Source organism: Peromyscus californicus, unplaced genomic scaffold, assembly GCF_007827085.1.
Source record: "Peromyscus californicus insignis strain IS unplaced genomic scaffold, ASM782708v3 Scaffold_11__1_contigs__length_118956290, whole genome shotgun sequence".
NCBI classification, from domain to species: Eukaryota; Metazoa; Chordata; class Mammalia; order Rodentia; family Cricetidae; genus Peromyscus; species Peromyscus californicus.
Window position 1 is genome coordinate 56,977,833 of NW_026294402.1, and position 19,298 is coordinate 56,997,130.

The 19,298-nt window shown below is 52.5% G+C and overlaps 1 protein-coding gene and 1 long non-coding RNA gene across 5 annotated transcripts in view; one reads left to right on the forward strand and one right to left on the reverse strand.

Moving 5' to 3' along the window:
- Window positions 1-1,120: 1,120 nt before the first annotated feature.
- On the reverse strand, window positions 1,121-5,112 carry LOC128125673 (uncharacterized). 2 transcript variants are annotated; one of them, XR_008223210.1, is made up of 4 exons: window positions 4,997-5,112; window positions 3,121-3,255; window positions 2,809-3,002; window positions 1,121-2,505 (listed from the first exon to the last, which is right to left on the reverse strand). It is a non-coding gene; the product is annotated as an uncharacterized LOC128125673 (long non-coding RNA). The 2 variants fall into 2 exon arrangements; XR_008223212.1 differs by lacking the exon at window positions 4,997-5,112 and adding an exon at window positions 3,452-4,978.
- Anp32a (acidic nuclear phosphoprotein 32 family member A) overlaps window positions 2,476-19,298 on the forward strand; it is a 39,186-nt gene continuing 22,363 nt past the window's right edge. The window contains exon 1 of one of the 3 annotated variants that reach the window (XM_052763294.1): window positions 2,476-2,581. In XM_052763294.1, the coding sequence (XP_052619254.1) occupies window positions 2,528-2,581 (54 nt within the window). In that variant the 5' untranslated portion in view covers window positions 2,476-2,527. Of the gene's footprint in view, window positions 2,582-3,164; window positions 3,276-5,399; window positions 5,599-19,298 lie in introns of those variants that run through there. The other 2 variants (XM_052763286.1, XM_052763278.1) reach the window with 2 other exon arrangements.

A 19,298-nucleotide genomic window follows, 5' to 3' on the forward strand; every position in this document is an offset into this window, starting at 1 on the left:
ATCAAACCCTGTTGCAGACCATCTATCCCTCCTCACCTAAAGCCTGCTGTAGGTTCAGTCCTTAAGGGGGAACTGCACCTGTTTCCTGTCCATATAAAAGTTCTTCCAAGAGCCCTCGAGGCGCGGCCTCTCGTGCTACCTTCCCGAAATGCAGATATATTCGGAGCAGTATTACTACTATAATACACAATAAAACTATAATAACCCTGTAAATAATAATTACACATTCATTGTGTATATATACCCAAGTCTTACAGGGCAAATGGCTGAGCTGTCTTCCTGTTTCTTAATAAAACCACCAAAGTCCTATTAAAACTTTCTTAGATAAACTACAAGAGAACTTTCTTCCTTCAACATGTACTAGCAAGAGGGCAATACTCAAAGTGCCTTGATATTTAAGCTTCTACATGCCCCGACATCCGGTGAATGATGACATCTTTCAGTTTTGTGACACTAAATACAAAAGCTGTTATTCAACATGTAAAGGTGTGATGCTCCAAAAATAAGGTACATTTAATACTTTCAGTGATGAGGTAACCTCTTTTTTTTTCTATTATAATTTAGTCTCTAGTACTTTGGTTTCTCTTCAGATCATATGAAATGCCTGCCTTTTCATAACTTTGTTTCTGTATATTCTCCGTGAAGGGTGTGTGTGGGGGTGTGAGTTCCAAGTAGTTCTCTTCTGTCCTTGTCACGTGAGCCCTTTGCTTCTACTTATCAGAGAATGGGGCACCGCTCTGCTTAGATGGACTCTGAAGGAGTTATTTCTGCAGAAAGGACTCTCCCACAATTCTGCTGTTAGCAGGGACCTCAACTATGGTTCAAAGTTTAAGTAGCAAATGAGCATTTACCATCCCAAAGAATATGAATTTCAAGACTCCTGCTATATAGATTCTGCACACCATACCCTCTAATATATTTGTGATGAAAAGTTATTGCTTTAAAAACGCTACCTATCATATCTGGAAATACCAACCGATTCAATGGCAAAGAGGAGTCCCCTGTGTTTCAGAAGGGAACCAATACAATTGAAAAATTCCAATTACACAGTCTTTGTATAGGTTAACAAAATCTAAAGATAAGAAATGTTAAATGAACAACTTAAAACAATTATGCCATATTCACCCAGATGACATGTTTTTATTTCGTACTTCCAGTTACTTAGAATATTTATCGGCTTTCAAATTCATTTATTATTTGATCTAAAAGAACTTACTGAATAAAATGCTCAGTTCCAATGTATTCACAAAGATAAAACTACCTCGGGGTATTTGCGGAAGAGTGTAGACGAAGAGAAACAGACACTACGATACAGTTGTGTGGATGACGTTAAACATGTGTCCCTGTTGACAGTCATCCCCGTGATTTGTCCACAGCCACAGATATCCACGCAGTGCATTAGGTCCCAGGGTTGCCCATAGGAAGCTGGAAACCCAGTGGGAACCAGGGCTTTTAAGGTCTCTTAAAAACGTAACGTGGTCGAACAAAAAACAAAACCCAAAGCAACCAAAAGACCTCGATAAGTGTTCCAGTTAGCGACTCCTTGGCAACTCAGACGTAACCAAACGACTCTGGTGGGCGATTAGAATGAAACGTGCAACGCTCTCTCTCAACAAAACCTATAAAGCCCGTAAATTATGTTCGGCTCTGAGAATCGGCACTTACTAGCACCTTCCTTTCGCATTTTTTAATATTCTATACAGTTCTGCATCCGCGGCCTTTTCATTCAATTATTGCCCTACACAAGGTCTCTGGTGGCTCTCGGGGAATCGCTTCTTTTAAGGCTGCCCTGGCAGGACATCAGAATGCCAAGCCTCTGGGTCGCGATCCCGCCCTCGCTCCTCGGAAGGTGGGAACATCATGCGCTTAGACTTGCTTATTTAATTGCAGGGATGGAAGTAGACCCAGTCCGAAGGGATGCGCCGAGTGGGCAGCCCAGGGTGTGATCTGTCCTTCCTGCGCTCCCAGAATGCGCGCCCTCCCTGGGCCTGCCCGGCGCCCGCGCGCCCCAGGCCTCGTCCGCCCGCCAAGCACCTAGAGGATGCCCCCGCCCCTCCCGCGTCCACGCACCTGCGGCCCCGCCCCCGGCCACGAACCTTCAGGTCCACGCACCTGCCCTGCCTTCCCTCCCGCCCCCCGCGCGCAGCCACCAAGCTGCAGCCGCGCTCCTCCTCGGCCGCCCGGGTATCTAAAGGGGTCCGTCTCCGGCACCACAGCCAAATGGCTGAGCCTCCCTGGCCCGCTGCGCAGGCCGCCCATTGGACCCTGCCCCCCGCCGCCGCCGTCACCATTGGCTGGCATCCGGAGCCTCGCCACTCGATTGGCTCGTGCTGCCGCCGCTCCACGCCGGAGCCGCAGGTCCCGCCTTCACGGCGATCAGGTTAGTGTGCGCCGCGGGTGCTGGGGGCTCGAGAACCGAGCGGAGCTGGTTGAGCCTTCAAAGTCCTAAAACGCGCGGCCGTGGGTTCGGGGTTTATTGATTGAATTTCGCTGGCGCAGGATCCTCTGCAGAGAGAGAGCGCGAGAGATGGATATGGACAAACGGATTCATTTAGAGCTGCGGAACAGGACGCCCTCTGATGTGAGCATTTGCCAAAAATATCTCTGTCGGTCCATTCTCCTACTTTGTGTTATGTGTGCGTGTGTGTTTGGGGGGAAGGCACTTTTTTTAATGGAGGGGGGTCCGGGGTGATGTAGGGCTTGGGGTCGGACTGCAAATGAATTGCAAGGTTGGATTGGGGGGGGGGGTTGCAATGCCATCGGAGCATGTTCTGGCCACCGCCGCCGCTGCCCTTGGTGTATGACTACCTGTGCGTGTGCTCCCGCGTGTGCGGGTATGGGTGCGAGGGTGTGCGTGCGAGTGTGCACCCAGCTGGGGGCCGGCGGGGCGCACGCGTTCGGGTCGGAGGGAACGCGGCGATCTCACCCTCGTCCGAGCTCTCAGCTCCCACGACTCGCGTCTGGATGGAAAAGATGATCGAGGGGAGGAGATGGGCTGCCTCCTGGATTAAACAACAAAAAAGGGGTGTTATATTTTAGAAACGTACCCCCCTTTCCGCCCCCTCCCGCGCCTGCCCCCTCCCTTTGCCGTCTCTCTTTCGCTCGCTCGTTCTCTCGCACACAATAAGTTTTGGGATTCGCGGGTCCGGTTTAGTTTCTGATCAATGTGGCCCAAGGCCCCCGGGGAGAGCGCGTGGGGACCCGGCTGCTGCGGAGTTGGGAGATGGCTCGAGTTTAAAGCGCGTCTTCGTTTCTCTGCGGGGATGAGGCGAGAGGTGGGGAGCCATATTTGTAACTTTGTCGTGTTCGTGAACGCGCCCTTTCTCTCCCTCCCTCCCTTTCTCTGCCTGCCTTCCTTCTTCTCCTTTCTCTCTCACTCTTTCCACCCCACCTTTGGGCCAGATGCTGTCTTTTCTCCCTTCTTCCTCGCGGAAAGGGGGGGGGGGGTTACCTTAGGAGGAGGGGGAGGGATTGTGGAGTGTGCAAATGCTCAGATAATCCTCACGCCTCCCCAACCACGAGCGATCGCTAGTGTAAGTTGCCCGAAGGCTGCGTCCCGGTGAGCCCCTGGCCCCCGGCTTCCTCCCCAGATGCCAGCCTTGGCACCCTGATGCCCCATCGGCACCAGCTACCCCACCTCCGGATCCCTGCTTCTCCCGGGGTGGGCTCCCTGGCAGCCGTTCGGCTCCTGGTTAATAAATGGGCACGGGAAACTTTATCAGGACCCGAGGTGCCCAGAGCTGGTGCTGCTGTGGGGACTGGCCCGGTCTACATTCTTGCGGGCACGGCTGGCACGCAGCTCTGGGATGGGCAGTTCGTCTGGCCGTCGCCGTTATGGATTGGGCAGCGGCGGGAGTATGGCAGGAGGAAACTTACACCGGTGGGAACAGGCAGGCTGGGCGCGAGCCCACTGCTAGGGGAAGTGAGGGTGGGTGGGTGACTCGAACGCTCCTGTTTATTTTTGTCTCCCTCTCGCTTTCACACACTCGTGTTGTCCCTACGAGTTGGCCCATCCGAGAGACCCTAGGGTCTGGGGTGGAAACCCTGGCCGACTTCCCCTCAAGGCCCGGTCGTGGGGAGAAGGGTCTCGCGGGCGGGAAGATCCCAGGTCTAGCCTAGGTGTCTGGGGTTCGGGCGAGTTGGGGGCTCGCGCAGCACGTTGCGCTGACCTGTCGCCCCCCAGTCACTTGGCCCCTCGAATCCTGACAAAGGCAGGCCTCGTTTCCTCTTTTCCCCTAGTTCCTCCCTCCAAACCTGAGTAAGACTTTTGAAAACAAGCTCCTTTTCTGCCGTCCGCCCATCCTCACGCAGCTGTGCACTGGAGACGTGCTACAGCCTTATGGCGCGCAGGGCGGGGAGGAGGGGGCGCCGCCGGCAGCAGGACTTGCCGCGGGGCTACCGGGTTCGGCCGGTGGCGTCCCGACCCAGTCCCCGTGCCCGATCCCGGGGGTGGAGGGGGCTGGGTGTGGTGCTGGGGGAGGGGGCCGGACGCGGGCTTCCCGCGTACTTTCCGGAAGACCCCTGTACGTAGTTGGGGGGCTCCGGGGTCGCGGCGAGTAGGTGCGCATAAGCGCTGGGCCGGCCCGAGCGATCCACAGTACTAGCCAACCCCGAGCGAAACGGAAAGCGGGTCGAACCGGCTCTTTAAACTTCCCCGAGTGTGTGCGCTGGGGGAGGGGCGGGCGCTCTGGGCTGGGCGCGATTTCTCACGCTTCGCCCCCTCGCCGTGAGTCCGCGGCCCACTCGCCGGCCCCGGGGCTCCCGGCGGGGTGGGGCGCGCGGGTGGCGGGGGAGGGGGCACTTGCTGCGCATGGGGGAGGGGAGGGCAGAAAGCTCTCGAAAGAGGGACAAAAGGGGTGGGGGAGGAGGAACTGGCTTTTTTTGTTGTTGTTTTTCTGGTTTTTTGTATTTTCAAATAAACGTTTTTGGAAAACAGATCGTTCCGGGGAGCCTCCCTCCCCACAGTCCCGTCCCCCCGCCGCCCCCACGCACCCACCTTCTGCAACCTCTCTCCCAAGTCGCATCTCGGGGACTGGTGGCCGCGACGCCGCCGAACTAGGACGAGCAGCCATGTTTCCCGGGGCGCCGGCGGCCCGCCCCTCCCCCACGGCGGCCGCGGACCCGGCTCGGCGGGGACCCGGGTGCCCAGCGGAGGGGACCCGGGCGCGCACAGGCGCAGCAGAAGCTCGGCGGCGCGGGCCTGGGGATTGGGTCTAGAGAGGGCGAGGCGGCCCGGGGGCTCTCGACCGGCTCGGACCTGCGGGCCCCTGTCCTCGTCATTTGCACTGCTAGGCCGGCGGGAGACCCAGCCCCAGGGTGCCTGGCATTCTCGGGGTGCAGGGGCGGCCGTCCCCGGCTCTGCGCCGGTGGCTCGCCTGTCGGGCACCGAGCTGCCATTTTGTCACCATGGCTGTTGTCGTGCTTGGGGGGGGGGCGAGAGGCTTACGCCATCGCCCCGACGGCCGCCCTCCAGCGAGGTGGCTTCTGGGGGAGCTGGCCCCAGGGACACCCCCACCCCACTTTCGCATTCGGTCTTACGGGGGCTCCCACCCCGCGCCTGGGGTCCGAGGATCCCGAAGCTATCGAAGCCCTGAGAAGGTGACGGTCTCCTTAGCAAGCGCCCCCCCCTTCCTCATCGACTCCCTGCCCCCCCCTCCCCCGCCCTCTGCTCGGTTTTCCGCGGTGGCTCCCGCTGCGCTCTGCACGTAGTGAAAGGTGGCCTTGAAGGCGAAGCGATTGCTCTGGTGTTTGCGCCTTCGGCGGAAATGATAGGGTGGTGTTTGGGGGGTGGGGGTGAAACTGGAGGGCGGGAGGGGCTCAGGCTCGCCAGTCTAGTGGCCCTAACTGAAGTCGAGGGCGTCGGCCTCCTACCCGGGAGGGACAAGTTGTTGGGATGCGCTGGGGAAACGCCCTCCGGGGCTGGGCTCTCGGGAAAGGTTGGTCGAGTTTCAGGTGGGTGTCGCAGCACCCTGCAGGCTGGGGGAGCTCTCTCGCTATTTATCCTTTGCCCCCCCCCCCCGCCTTTTTTTCTTTTTGTTTTGGTGGGGAAGGTAGCTAACTACATACTAACCGCCACCCTAAACCGAAAGAGAAATAGGACTTTCCTTTAAAAAAAAAGAAAGAAAGAAAAGTAAACTGTCTTTTTGTGTTGACTTAAGACTCAGGCAATTTGTTCCCAATGCTGGTCCGGATGTGGGACTCAAGCGTGTGGTAGGCACCTCCCTGGCTGTAGGCTGGTGTCTGCATGCAGAGACTTAACTTCCATGGAAGTGGCCGGCAAAGGCTGCCATCCGAGCCAGCTTCTACTTTGACCTCTGGAATGCATTGCGTGTTTTTTTTTCCAGGCTGACTTACTGCCTAATTGGGTTCAAGTGGCCCGGTATTTGCTCCAATTTATGCAAGCCAAGCGGAGATTCAGGAGCAGAGAACTGAGTGAGACCTTGGTGTGGTGAGGATCAGTTAAGTCTTGTGACTGGCGGCCGAGGCTGCTTGTTTTGAATCTGAGGTTCCATGGTGAATCTGAAGCCACACGGACCTGGGTTTGAAATTGACCAGCTACACGGAGGTGGGGTCCTAACCTGTGGTTTGGGACAGGTTAACTCAGTTTGCCTCCAAAGCTTTGCACATACGTCCTGTAAGATGGGGACGGTGCTGCTTTCTCAGTAAGTGACAAAATGGTTCGATTTGGCCCGTAGCAGGTGCATCGTTTAGTCTCAGAAGCTGGGGAACGGTGAGGGATAACTTCAGGCGTCCTGGAGGTTTAAAATAACTAACAACTCCAACAATCATAGCGGATGCTTACATAGCCTCTTACTGTGTCTGGCATGTTGCTAAGTGGATTACACACACCAGCTAATTTATCCTCACAAGGGCACTGTGTTAAGGACCGTTGTTATTCTTATAGTAAATGTAAGGAAATTGAGGCAGAGCTCCAGGTCACCGCCAGTGCAGGACCCAGATTCTAACTCGTCGGACAGACTCAGCTTCTGTACTGCCTTGAAGCACCAGGACTAGTTAGTTGTATTTTTGGAAAGCACCATGGGGAAGGGCTTTTTTCTCCTTCAGCCTTGGAGTTATGCCACCTTATTAGCGAGAGGAGGGTGGGTTTGGGTTTGTTGGTATTGCGGACATTGAAACAAAGCATGGCTTCCTGTTGAAGCTTTAGATGGGGTCAGACGGGCAGGGTGGGTAGGCATTTTAAGGGGAAGCCTTACCTTGGTTTCGAATATAAATGTACATCGTTTTAAGGTGAGATGAATCTGGCCTCTTAGATCTTGGGGCACACTTTTGGGGTAATGAGAAGACAAGCAGGAGCCATTCTTAGCTAGTGCCTGTTTGGGGTCTTAGCTATAATGCATTTCCTGTTTTTATTTGTCTTTTCTCCAGAAGGAACAAAAATTCTGGACAGGATAAGCAGGCTCTTGGTGTTGGGGTGTAGCATGCTAGTAACACTGCCAAGAGCCACCTTGCCTGACCCTGCCCGCCATTCCTTAGGGACTGCAGGCAGGAGAGACACACTCCCCACTGTGAGGATGGGTCACCTAGGGCTCACAGTCAACCCCAGAGGCCATCTGTGTGGACAGTCGAGCACGGAGGCTGTGTGGCTCTGTAGTTCACTAAAGCCCAAACATGACCTATATCACCAGCTCCCCAGGGGAGCGGGTGAAATGCAGATTCCTGGGCTCCACCCCCAGCTCACTGAACTGCAGCTAAGTGGCTTGTCCTAAGCCACATGAGTTGAAAACAGTTTGTATGTCTGAACACTGAGGGATTTGATGTGGGACACCAACCTTTGATTCCTCCTCTCTACAAATTGCACCTGTCACTTTCACAGACTTGTATTACCCGGGGGGGGGGGGGGGGGGGGGACTACCCGTTATATTTTGAACTTGATCAATAAAAGAATTACAGGGGTGTGTGTATCTTTTTATTGTAAAAGCACCCGTGTTCTCAATTTTGCTTCTTGGTGAAGTTTACTACCTGGAAGGTTTGTCCATCTCTGTTTAGCAGGCTGGGGGAGGTCCCTGGGGTCTTGTGCTTTGATTTTTTTTTAGGTATGTGGCAAGTCCTACATTTGATGGTGCATTGTGGATTTTCCAAGACCTTCTGTATATACCTTTAAGCTGGTTGGATCCTCACAGAACTGAGCCCCAGCTCACCAGCCCCCGAGGAAGTAGTTCTCATTCCTGGCTCCCTGTGGAGCAACCCCTCTGCCTCAGAGGTAGAGGAGAACTTTAAACCACCAGATTCCAGGCTTTGAGGCCTACTGAAGGCAAAGCTGCTCTGTACTCAGTGGCTGGCGGCAGGATCAGCACAGATCATTGAAAACCCCAGGTCACCCCTGGCACCTCCTTCTCAGGCCTGCTGCTCCTCTACCGTGCATGCTTCCTGGGGAGACAACCCACAGCAAAGCAAGATGGCTTTGGGTTCAAAACCCTTGTCCAACTGCAGCTTCTTAATGCCTGAGCTACTGAGCAGGAGTGAGTGGAAGGTGACATTCCTGACAGTAGTTTCAGACCCTGTCCCCTCTCTTGGCTGGGGACACATCAGCAGCCTCTCAAGGTGACTTCCTTGGGACTCCTGCAGTTAGCCATTCTTCCTATTACGGCATAGTGGGAAAGGTGCCTGACTTGCTTCTAACTCACCATGCTGAAGGGCTGGGTGATGTTTACATCAGCTGTCTGCTCACCCCTCTTCCCTCTACTCTGGAGCCCAGAGCTCGTTGCTGAGTGGCTGTGATTGGCGTCTGATGCAATGAACTTGGTCCAGCATTCTGGCCTGAATTCTGACTTGGGGACTTTCCCTTTTGGACTCTTACCTCCTGGTACCACTCTCCATCAGTGCCAGATCTCATTACAGATGGTTGAGAGCCACCATGTGGTTGCTGGGACTTGAACTCAGGACCTCTGGAGGAGCAGTCCGTGCTCTTAACCTCTGAACCATCTCTCCAGCCCCGAACTTATATTACATTGGAATATAATTATACAACGAATACTGAACACCCAGCATGTTTGAGTGAAAGAAAGGGCTTCTGGCTGGAACAGAGGTAGTTACTCAGAACATTTCATTTAATAAAATCTGCTGAAGCCACATGAGCACATGGCCTTCATCCACCTTCCCAGACACAGAAACAGACTCCTTGTATAGAACCGATTGTCCAGATGATACTAGTGTCTTCATTCTGTGTGTCAAGCCCTGTCCTCTGCCATGCCCCACAGCACTGGGGCGAGGGGTGGGGCCTCAAACTGATTTTGTTTGAGCTCCATGCTGTGCAACTCCCCCATCCCCATTCTACCATTTTCTTTACCAAACTGGCTCCAGGTACCTGGTTTAAGAGATGACTCCCTACTCTACTAATTCCTTACTCTGGTGTATTTGCATTTTGAGAGTCTTTCTTAGTGAGGAAATTATTGAAAACTCTTAGAGACTTGGATGCACTCCTCAGCTTTGTCATTAACTGGAGTTGGACAAGTGGTTCAGCTTCTGTCTCGCCATCTAAAGCGAAGGGGTGTGTGTTTAGGGCTGGGGATGTATGTAATTTGCTTACTAGAGTGCCTGGCTGGAATAGACAGATCTCTAGGTTCTATTTTCCCTACTGCATAAACCAGATGTAATCCCAGCACTCAACTGCAAGCCCGGCACTTCAAGGGCGGAGGCTGGAGAATCAGAAGCTGAAGGCCATCCTCAACTACATGCTGAGTTCAAGGTTAGCCTGTGCTACATAAGACCCTGTCCAAATAAATAACGTGGGGGTGCTGAATTAGCTCAGTGGTATTCAGACTTTTTGAGCCCACTAGTAACATGATCCGTACTGTTGCCCAGCACATAATGTATGTATATACATACATAATACATACATACATATTTTTAAAACACACTTGATTCAATGAGAAGAAAATACGCTAGTTTAGACTCAAGTTGATTTCACTCTATTACTGTTTGAAAAATTAAAAGTTGGATATTAAAATTCCTTCAGCTGTCTTGTGGTTTGGGTTTGGGAATAGAGCGTGTATTTTCTTTGCAGTGAGGCAACAGCACTTTTCTCCATTTCCTAACAACCCAGTGCTGGTCCCCGAGTCCCCAGCTGCTCAGGTTACTCTCGTCTATTGTCTACCCCCGGACAACCTCATGGTAAAAGTAGCCATTAGCTTAAGTGCCTATCCTAGATGGGTGCCTGCCAGAGTTATTGGCTATGGCAATGCTCTTTGCTGCCATGTCGCCTAGCCCTTCTTTCTGCCGTACACCAGGAAGGGCACCCACACTTTCTTTCACTGAGTCAAGGTTTTAGAGAAGGGTGCCTGGTGTGTGCCCGTCTCTGCCCCTTCCCTCCACTCACAGTGCCTAGCAGTCTCTGAGGCTGCCATAGTGCCTACCAACAGTCTCGGGCAGGCACCATAAGCACTACTGCTGCCATGCTGTGTGGTGGCTGGCAGTCACTTAAAAAAAAAAAGAGGGCTCAGTGGTAAAAGCTCTTGCCACACTACCTTGACCTGAGTTCAGATTCTCCACCCACATAAAAGCTGGAGATGTGGAGGTGTTGACATCAGTAATCCAGGGCTCCAGAGAGGTGGAAACAAGACCAACTCTGGAAGCTTGCTATATGCAACAGAAAAAGAGTAGACTCTGTCTCAAACGAGGTGGAATTCAAGGACCAGCACCTGTGGTTGTCCCTTGGGTACACTGCGCGCGCGCGCGCGCGCGCACACACACACACACACACACACACACACACAGGGAAGAGGAGCGGCTTACTTTAAAGTAAGTAGTACTCGTTTGTGTAGGGAAAGACGTTAGAATCTGGAGATGCCAACTTGCCAGAAGGAGCAGTTCAGTAGCCGCTGCGGACCCCAGGACCCAGCGTAGGTCCAGGAGCAGCTGCAGCATTGCAGAGCAGCCCAGCCCTCAGCCCTCAGCCCTACACTGCCTTCCCACCATCCTTTCTGTAGAGGGGGATGTGTATGTTCAGCCCTCTCTGGGCAGTGCCTTTCCTCATCACAGTGAGAAAAGTGTGAAGCATCCTCTCAGATTGCCTCCTGCTCCTCCTATCCCGAGACAGCTTCCTCAAGAAAAGTCAGTCTCCTGGTTTCCTAAGCAGCCCTCTGCAGTTCCTCCTTGGTGTGTGTGTGTGTGTCTGTGTGCATATGCATGTATGCCATGCTCCTGGAGATCAAAGGACAATTGGAGTTGCTTCTATCCTTCCACCGTGTGGGTTCTGGGAATTAAACAGTCAGGGGTGGCAGCTGGCACCTTTATTTACCTGCTGAGCCATCTCTCCCGATTGCTCTCTCTCTCTCTAGATTCTTTTCTAGCTGAGGCTACTTCTGTGGTTGGTCTTAGAGCACCGGACCTGGACAGGGGCAGGGCTCCGGAGACTGAGACAGGAGGATCACAAAGCCAGCCTGTGCTACACAATCAAGAACTTGACTCAAACAAAACACAACACCAGGCCCCTTGATTGGGCTGTGACCCTCCGCAGTTGCTGTCTCCTGTCTTCCAGATTACTGTAACTGCATTTACCATCCCTGTCTCCTCTCTGAGGAGCTTTGCTTCCTGGATATAGCTCTGGGGATCTGTCAACCTTTCTTTTCTCCCATGACTCTTGCAGTGTTTGAAGTCCTAGACGTTTGTGAATATATCATTAGTCTTTCTGGACATGTCCTTTATGGCTCTGGCCACTTCTCAAGTTTCTAACATGTTAAACTCAGTCGAATGTGGGACCTGGGCCCCCTCTCCTCTCCGCCCTTCCCTAGGACATCTCGCGCATTGATACCTGCAGACACTGAGTGCCTGCGCTGTGATATTTCCCTCTTAGCCACACGCCAGCTGGGTCCCCAGCAGCACCCTGCACTCAAGTCCAAAGGGAACCCAGACCTCTGTACCCTGCCTGCCCCCGCTCCTTTCCGTCCACCACATGTGCTGTTTACAACACTGTCTTCTTACTCTATCCTGGTTGGCCTCTCCACTACACAGTTCTGGTCTCTTTGAAGCCAGGCTTCCAGCTTCAGATGACATGGTTTGGTTTGGTTTGGCCATTCTGTGTGTGAAATTCACCACTGGGATAAAGTCTAAAAATCCTTAGTACGAGGATCAACAAGGTCCACGCGGTTCACCCCGCGCTGGCCTTTTAACTGGTCTTTACCCTCCCTTGGGCTTCTAGCACTTCCCCCCCTCCATTCGAATTCAAACCACTCCCGCCACAGTTTGCAGCTAATTCTCCCCTCCCCTTCCTTCCGGGGAGGGTCTGGGTCAGATTTCTTTTGTTGTAAAACTTTCCTAGGATTTCCCCTGTAATTGCACATTCCTGGCCCCGTTAATTAGCATCTCTTTCCCTTGGGGAAAGGCAGTGTGCTTTAAGGGGCCTGGGTTTCCTTCACCCCGGGGTCTCCCCAGAGCTCTGCAGTGTGCCCACACTTGGCAAGCAGGCATTCTCCTAGTGTTGGAGTGAGGGCCTTGCAGTATTTGCGTGGACTGGTTTCTTCTTAACCCCAACTGTCTGGCAGGCAGGAGCTGGAAGCCCTGCTGATGGTCAGAAGTTTCTGATTGAGGTGCCTCGGCGTGGGTGATGTGCGGTCTCTCAGCACATCAGTGGGCTTTCAGTTGTGTTTTTTTTTCCCCAATATTTTAGGAATAAAAAAATTAGAATCCAAACGCTACAATCTCTACCTTCCACTTGTTTTGTTGTTTTAATTTCTCCCCATCTGATGCTACTAAAACTTGAAGAACTGGCACTTTTTTTTTTTTTTTTTTTGGACAGAATTCTCGCCCTGGCTAGTCCCATTTCCTATATAACCCAAGCAGACCTTGAGCTTGAGGCCTGCCTCAGCTTCCCAAGCAATGAGATTATAGATATGTGTTACCACACCTAGACACTGTTTTTATTTTTTATTTTTTGAGCTAGGCTCTCACTGGTAGCCCAAGATAGCCCCCAATTTGTGGTCCTTCTGCCTCAGCTTTGGAAGTGCTGGCATTACAGGTGTATACCACTGTACACCCTCCTCCTTCCCCTTTTCCAAGACATGGTGGCCTTGCTGTGTTGCCAATGGCTGTCCTTGAGTTCATGGACTCATCATGCCCCTGCCTCAGCTAACCAAAGTAGCTGTGACGATAGGTGTGTGCCACTGCACCCAACTACTTTTCTGTCTTTTAATTATGGATTGTTTACATAGAAGCATGCATTAAGTACCTAGAGAACAAAAATGAAGGAGACATTTAGAAAATATTCAAAGTAGCACTATGTCTTGCCTGCGCCAAGTGGATTATTCTGGACAGTACATCTAAGAGTCAGTCTCCAAAATATTTTCTCTCTGACTTCCTTCCTTTTTCAAACTTATTTTATGTGCATTGGTGTGAAGGTGTCAGATCCCCTGGAACTGGAGTTGCAGACAATTGTGAGCCACCACGTGGGTGCTGGGAATTGAACCGGGGACCCTCTGGAAGAGCAGCCAGTGCTGCTAACTGCCGAGCCATCTCTCCAGCCCCCTTTCTTTTTCTTTTTTTTTTTCTTAAGACAGGGTCTCACTGTGTAGTCGTGGCTGGTCTGGAACTCTCCCTGATTTACCTGCCTTTGCCATCTAAGTGCTGTGATTAAACGTTTGTGCCACCACATCTGGCTTGCTTCCTTTATTTTTAACTTGGTTATAAAAGTCCATGCTGTAAAAGAAGTGCCCATACCATGCCAGACGTTGTCTATGTGCTGATCTTCCCAGCCCTGGCATGGGGGGCATGGTGAAGGACAGTCATAGTGCCCACTAGTAAGCCAGCCTGCTTAAGGTACCCAGCTCACCAAAGACCACTGCTGCATGGCAGCTTGATCGATTAGTCTGTGTGTGCACAGATCTACCAGATTCATTCTGATTCTCCTGAGGGTCCCAAAGGGATATGCCCTGGATTTTCCCTACAGATAGCCTGAGAAGCCAGGAGTGGGCATAGTGAAAGGATCTCATTCCCATATACCAGCGACTCGGCCAGTGGGTACCTGGATGATTTTCTCTTGCTTTTCTTTGTTTGAGAATACCACCAGGGAAGGACCTGCAGTAGGCTGGAAGATCGGCAATGGGAAGGAAGAATGAGGTTCAGATGGCTGGTGTGTGTGCCTGCCAGTGTTGCTGTGTGAGGCTGCAGCAGAGACCCAGACCTGGATTTCTCCATTCAGCTGTCTCTCTGCAAAAGCCATGAGGACCGTGGAGGGGGGAAAAGGGGACTGGCAGGGTGGAGGCAAGAATCTGTTATCGTAAATTTAGAGGGATCAGACATCTGGGGGAGGGACTCAGTCCCACTCACTGTAATCAGCTCGTCATCACCTTACCTTACAGGAGGCCAACGTGGTGTGACTGTGACGAAAAGTAAGAGAGGACCCCACAGTCCTATTCCCTGTCCGTCAGCCATGTCCAAAGCACCGGCGTCAGAATAAGGCTGGGTTACCCCAAGCCATTCGAACGGCAAACTTAGTTAATTGCATTCTGTTCCTGTGTCTTGGGTGGCTTGGGTGGGGCAGTGGTGTGGGAGGACTAGATTGCAGAGGGTGCTGATGCCTATGTCTTGCGGCGGAGCTTGGGTGATAGACAGGAGGAAAGAATGTGGCTAGTGACTCAGACTACAGCCTCATCTGGGCACCAGAACTACCAGGGGAGTATCTGAGGAACTTCCCAGGCTCTACCCCAACTGCCGAAGCTGTCTCTGGGTGGTACCCGAAGGCATGTATTTTTAGAAAGTTCGAGGGGGTACTTGAAGGCACAGTTGGGTGTAGCCACATTGAAGCAGGGTGCAAAACTTTCCCAGTAGACAGGGAGACGCATATGAAATGGAAGTAAAAGAGGAGAACAGAACTAAAGAATGGTCCGCGCTTTAATGTGCTGGGATGCAAGGACCCATTCCTTGGCCTGTGTCTCTCTCCCCATCCCCACCATGCATTCATGCCAAATTTAAACATGCCCGCGTTCTGCCTACCACACTGTGGGGTTTACGAACCTGTGTCCCACGAGGCTGATGTCCCATGAGGTCATACTAGAGGATGACCAAGAGTGGATCCTGGGGCCTGGGGAGATGGTTGGTGAAATGCGGGTCATGCAAGCATGAGGGGAAACAGGAGGATCCTTGAGCTCATTGGCTGGCCAGCCCAACCTAATCAGTGAGCGCCAGATTCAGTGAGAGACCCTGCCTCAGAAAACTAGATGGAGAGTAATTGAGGAAGAAAGACGTCAGATGTTGATCCACACAAACATGTGCACACAGCACTCAGGGACTTGGTCATTCCTTAGTCCCAGAGGCATGAAAGAGCCAATGGGCCATCGGTAGGAAAGCGTGGCCGCTGGGTCCAGGCAGTCGGGTGTAGGAGGCAGTATCTTGATGATATCAGCAGGTCGCTTCTGGGCCTCAGGTACCATCGCTGTAAAGTGGCAAATAATAGCCATGCCTTTTTCTAGGGTCTGTGTCCAGAATGGAAAGAGGATGGTTTGCACCGGGTATGTGAGGCAGAGCCTGAGGGCTAGATTCTCCCCGAGAGGTGAAGGCACTGGCACTGTTCGGGGAGCCAGCCGAGCTGAAGAAGGCTGTTGCTATGTGGTAGGGGAGCTTCAAAAGCAGATGGGAGACCTGAGAAAAGGAAAGAGCTTCTGGCCTCTGGCTTGTGTGGAAGTGAACTGTAGGGACGAAGGCAGCTTCAGGCATGCTCTGCTCTGGGACTCTCGGGGATGAGGCTGCCTGACTGGCCTTTTCTATACAAGCTGCCCCAGGGCGCCAGCCCTTCTACTTCACCACAGAGCTTTGGGCTGCTGCTTCTCATCCTTTATCTTTCAAACAGCTCCCCAGAGGTCCTTTCCCCAGGAAGTCCTACTGGACCTACTGGAGGGAGGGAACCCTCTGCCTCTGCCCAGGTGGCATCCAGGATGTGAGGCCGTGCACGGTCTGTCTCCCCAGTGGACTCCCATAACACTTCATGGGAGTGTGCTGTTCATCTGGTCAGTGCTTCTCTGTACATTTGCCAGGGAGCATACTGAGGGTGTTCGGGGTTCATTGTGACGTCCCGCAGCTGGAACAGGGAGGTTCCCTGGTGACAGATGCTTCTCAGCCTCCTGCCCAGCTGCCTGTGGGAAGGGGCCCCATCCACATGCAGGACTGGGAGCTGGCCTTCCTCTACCGCAGGTCTCCCCTTGCCATGAGGATTGGACATTGCCTAAGGTAGTGGGCTGTCAGTGTGCCTGGGAGGCCTGGGAAGCTTCTGCAGAGGCTGGCCTGCAGCCATGGCAAGCAGCTCCACTCCTGAACACCATCTAGTTTGTGGCTCTGTTGGCAGACATGCTCGTATATATCTTGAGTGAATGCTGGTGTATCTGTTTTTTGGGGTGCGTCCATGAGTCTGGGGTGGTTTCTGGAGCAACACTCTAGGCTGCTGTTTGGGATGGGATGTCATGAGCCCAATTGGAATGCAGGCTATCCTCTTGGAAGGATACTGGGTTCGGGGCACATGTTTGTTTTCTGGGAGCATCCGGGGACTTTCTACTCCAGTGACCAGTGTGGTCATTGTCAGGAGTGGCACAGGACAAGTTCACGTGTGCCCCTGAGTTTGACCAGTGGCCATTAAACCCTGGCCAGATTAAATCTTGGTCTTGGACATAGAGCGGGGAGATCCTCTGCACCAGCACACAGACCTGTATTCCCTGAACGCATTAGCTCCATGAGGGTTATGGGCATGGATGTCTCAGTGGCAAGCAGCCCCTAACCGGCTGATATCTGATGTTATATGTAGTTATATAACCGGTTATACGCAGCTTCCCTGGCATTTCCCAGATGGCAAACAGTAGTGCAGGGCTAGAATCCCATCTCCCCTCTGACGACCGCTCCCTCTGTCCCCCAGCCTTGGCTGCTTCCATTCTTTTCTTTCTGCCTACAGAGACTGAACACCTGCTGTCTGCTGGGTGCATTGTAGATTTTCTACATACGATAGTTAAGCAGCCCGTCACATCACCTGTTGTGCCCACACAGCCCTCCCTTCATGGGGAGTTAGCTAATAAACCACGAGCAAAGGCACCACCATGTGCCTTGAAAATGAAGCTGTGGTCCAGGAGGGCTTCTTGGAGGAGGTGACATTTGAGTAGACAGCATAATAACCTCTGCTGGATTTGTAGCTTAAAACTCCAGCTAGTCAGAAATGTCTTTACTGTCATCTCCCAAAGAACACCCGAGACCCCAGGAGAATAAGATGTGAATATAATCTTATACCTATAATACAGAGCGTGGGGGGCTGAGGCAAGAGGATGGCAAGATTAAGGCCTGGATGGATCACAGAGTGAGTTCCAGGCTAACCTGGGCAACTCGGTGATACTCTTGTGTTAATTAAAAGGTAAAAAGAGAGCCGGGATGTAGCTCGGTGGCAGAGTTCTTGCCTAGCATGCACAGAACCCTGGGTTCAATTCACGGTACTATACAAGACTGGGTTGGGTGGTGTGTGTCTGTAATTCCAGCACTTGGGAGACTGAGGCAGGAGGATGAGGAGTTCAAGGAGGCAGGGGGAAGAGAGAGGGGGTGGGACAAATGAACACAGTGGGGTGATCTAAATGAACGGGTACAAAAGTGGACAATGACTGATGTCCTGGCTGGCCAGCATTGTGCTCCCAGCAGCTCTAGGCAGGACCTTGTTGTCCCAGAATGTCTTGTTATCCGCTTGGGGCTTCTGCCTTGAGTGAGCTGAACTTTGAAATGCATTTGTTAATTTACCTTTTCAGCTGTGGCTGGGTGTGTTGGAGGGAGTGGACTATGACCACCTCTGTCTGTATCTGGCAGCCATCCTTCCAGGCAAGACTAACTACTTTTCAGTAGTCCTTCTCTGTCTGGACGGAGATTCCACCCATTGTGGTAACCTGGTCTGTCTGTCTGTCTTTTTTTTTTTTTTTTCTTTTTCTTTTCTGAGACAGACAGGGTTTCTCTGTGTAGCCTTGGGTGTCCTGTAGACCAGCCTGACCTTGAACTCACAGAGATCTGCTTGCCTCTGCCTATTGAGTGCTGGGATTAAAGGCGTGCGCCACCGGACCCAGCTCTACCCTGGTGTTACAGTGGATCTGGAGAACACCCATCACTGTTCTGTGGATTCTGCCTACACCTTCCCTGCCTTTACACCCATGAGTGGAGGCCCAGGTGCTTTGGAGTGGACTGGATAGAACTCTGTACTGCCCTTAGTCTGCACGTGGATGCAGGTTCCTAGTGCCCCTTGCACTGGTATTTGTGGGGAGAGAACTTGACCAGCTTGTCCCAAGGGCCAGGGTGAATCACCTTGGGCCACTGGATTTTACTCAGAGAATTTGAATGGAGCTTCTGGCTCCAGTGGGGCTTCCTGGTGTTTGTGGTGTTCCATAATATTATGCTGCTGTCCTTTGAGCTTTTAAAAGGAAGCGACTTGGTGCTACACAGTGAGGAACAGTAATGTGAGTCTTTTAAATTGTGTTTTGTTTGCGTGGTACTATTTTCCGCCTGTGTGCCAGATGCCTTGTTTAAACTACAGAAGTGCTACAAAGTAGTTAAGATTGTTCCCTGGTAGGAGGTGAGGGGATGAGGCTACAGAGGCTGCAGAGAGTACTTGATCATGGCTACTGGGTGCCATGACCTGGGTGCACAGCCAGGTCAACTTCAGAGCTGTGCATGCAACCTAGAACCTTAGCTTTGACCACCTGCCCCCCCCCCCCCACTTTCCTCCCCTTTTGTCTCACTGTGAACTTGGGTTCTCCTGGAGCTCTCAGCCTCCTGAGTCCTGAGACTGCCGGCAGGCCTCAGGCTGTGCCAGGGTCCTGGGGAAGGTCCTTTCTCTTCATGGCTCTGACATACTTTATACAGTAAGTTTATGCCCACATACCCAGAGACTTTGACCGAGACCTGGAAAGTAGGAAAAGATACAACATTGTTTTCCAATAAAAGTAGGCTAAAATGTAATTAGGAGCAAACAGGAGCAGGGATTGGCATCCTCTTCAGCAAGGTCGGAAGAGCACCCTTGTGAATGGGCATGGCAGCAGTGTGCCAGAGCACCTCCCTACCCTGTTGAGCTAAGCCCTCTCCTGGGATAAGAGGAGGCTTACTTGACCCTTCCTGAGCGCCTAGAGTGAGTTTTGGGTGGCGCTTGTTGCTAGGTACTTGGTAAACATTACCTTTTGGATCTATTAGCACACTGCAAGGTGTAGGTTGGGCCACTTGTTTTTGAGATAGGAAGACTGGCCCAGAGAGGTCAGGTTGGCAGGCTGGACCTCCCTTTTGTGTTGCAGTGGCCTCTTTTTGCATGCCCCTCCCAGACTAGACACCCTTGGGTCAGGAGGCAA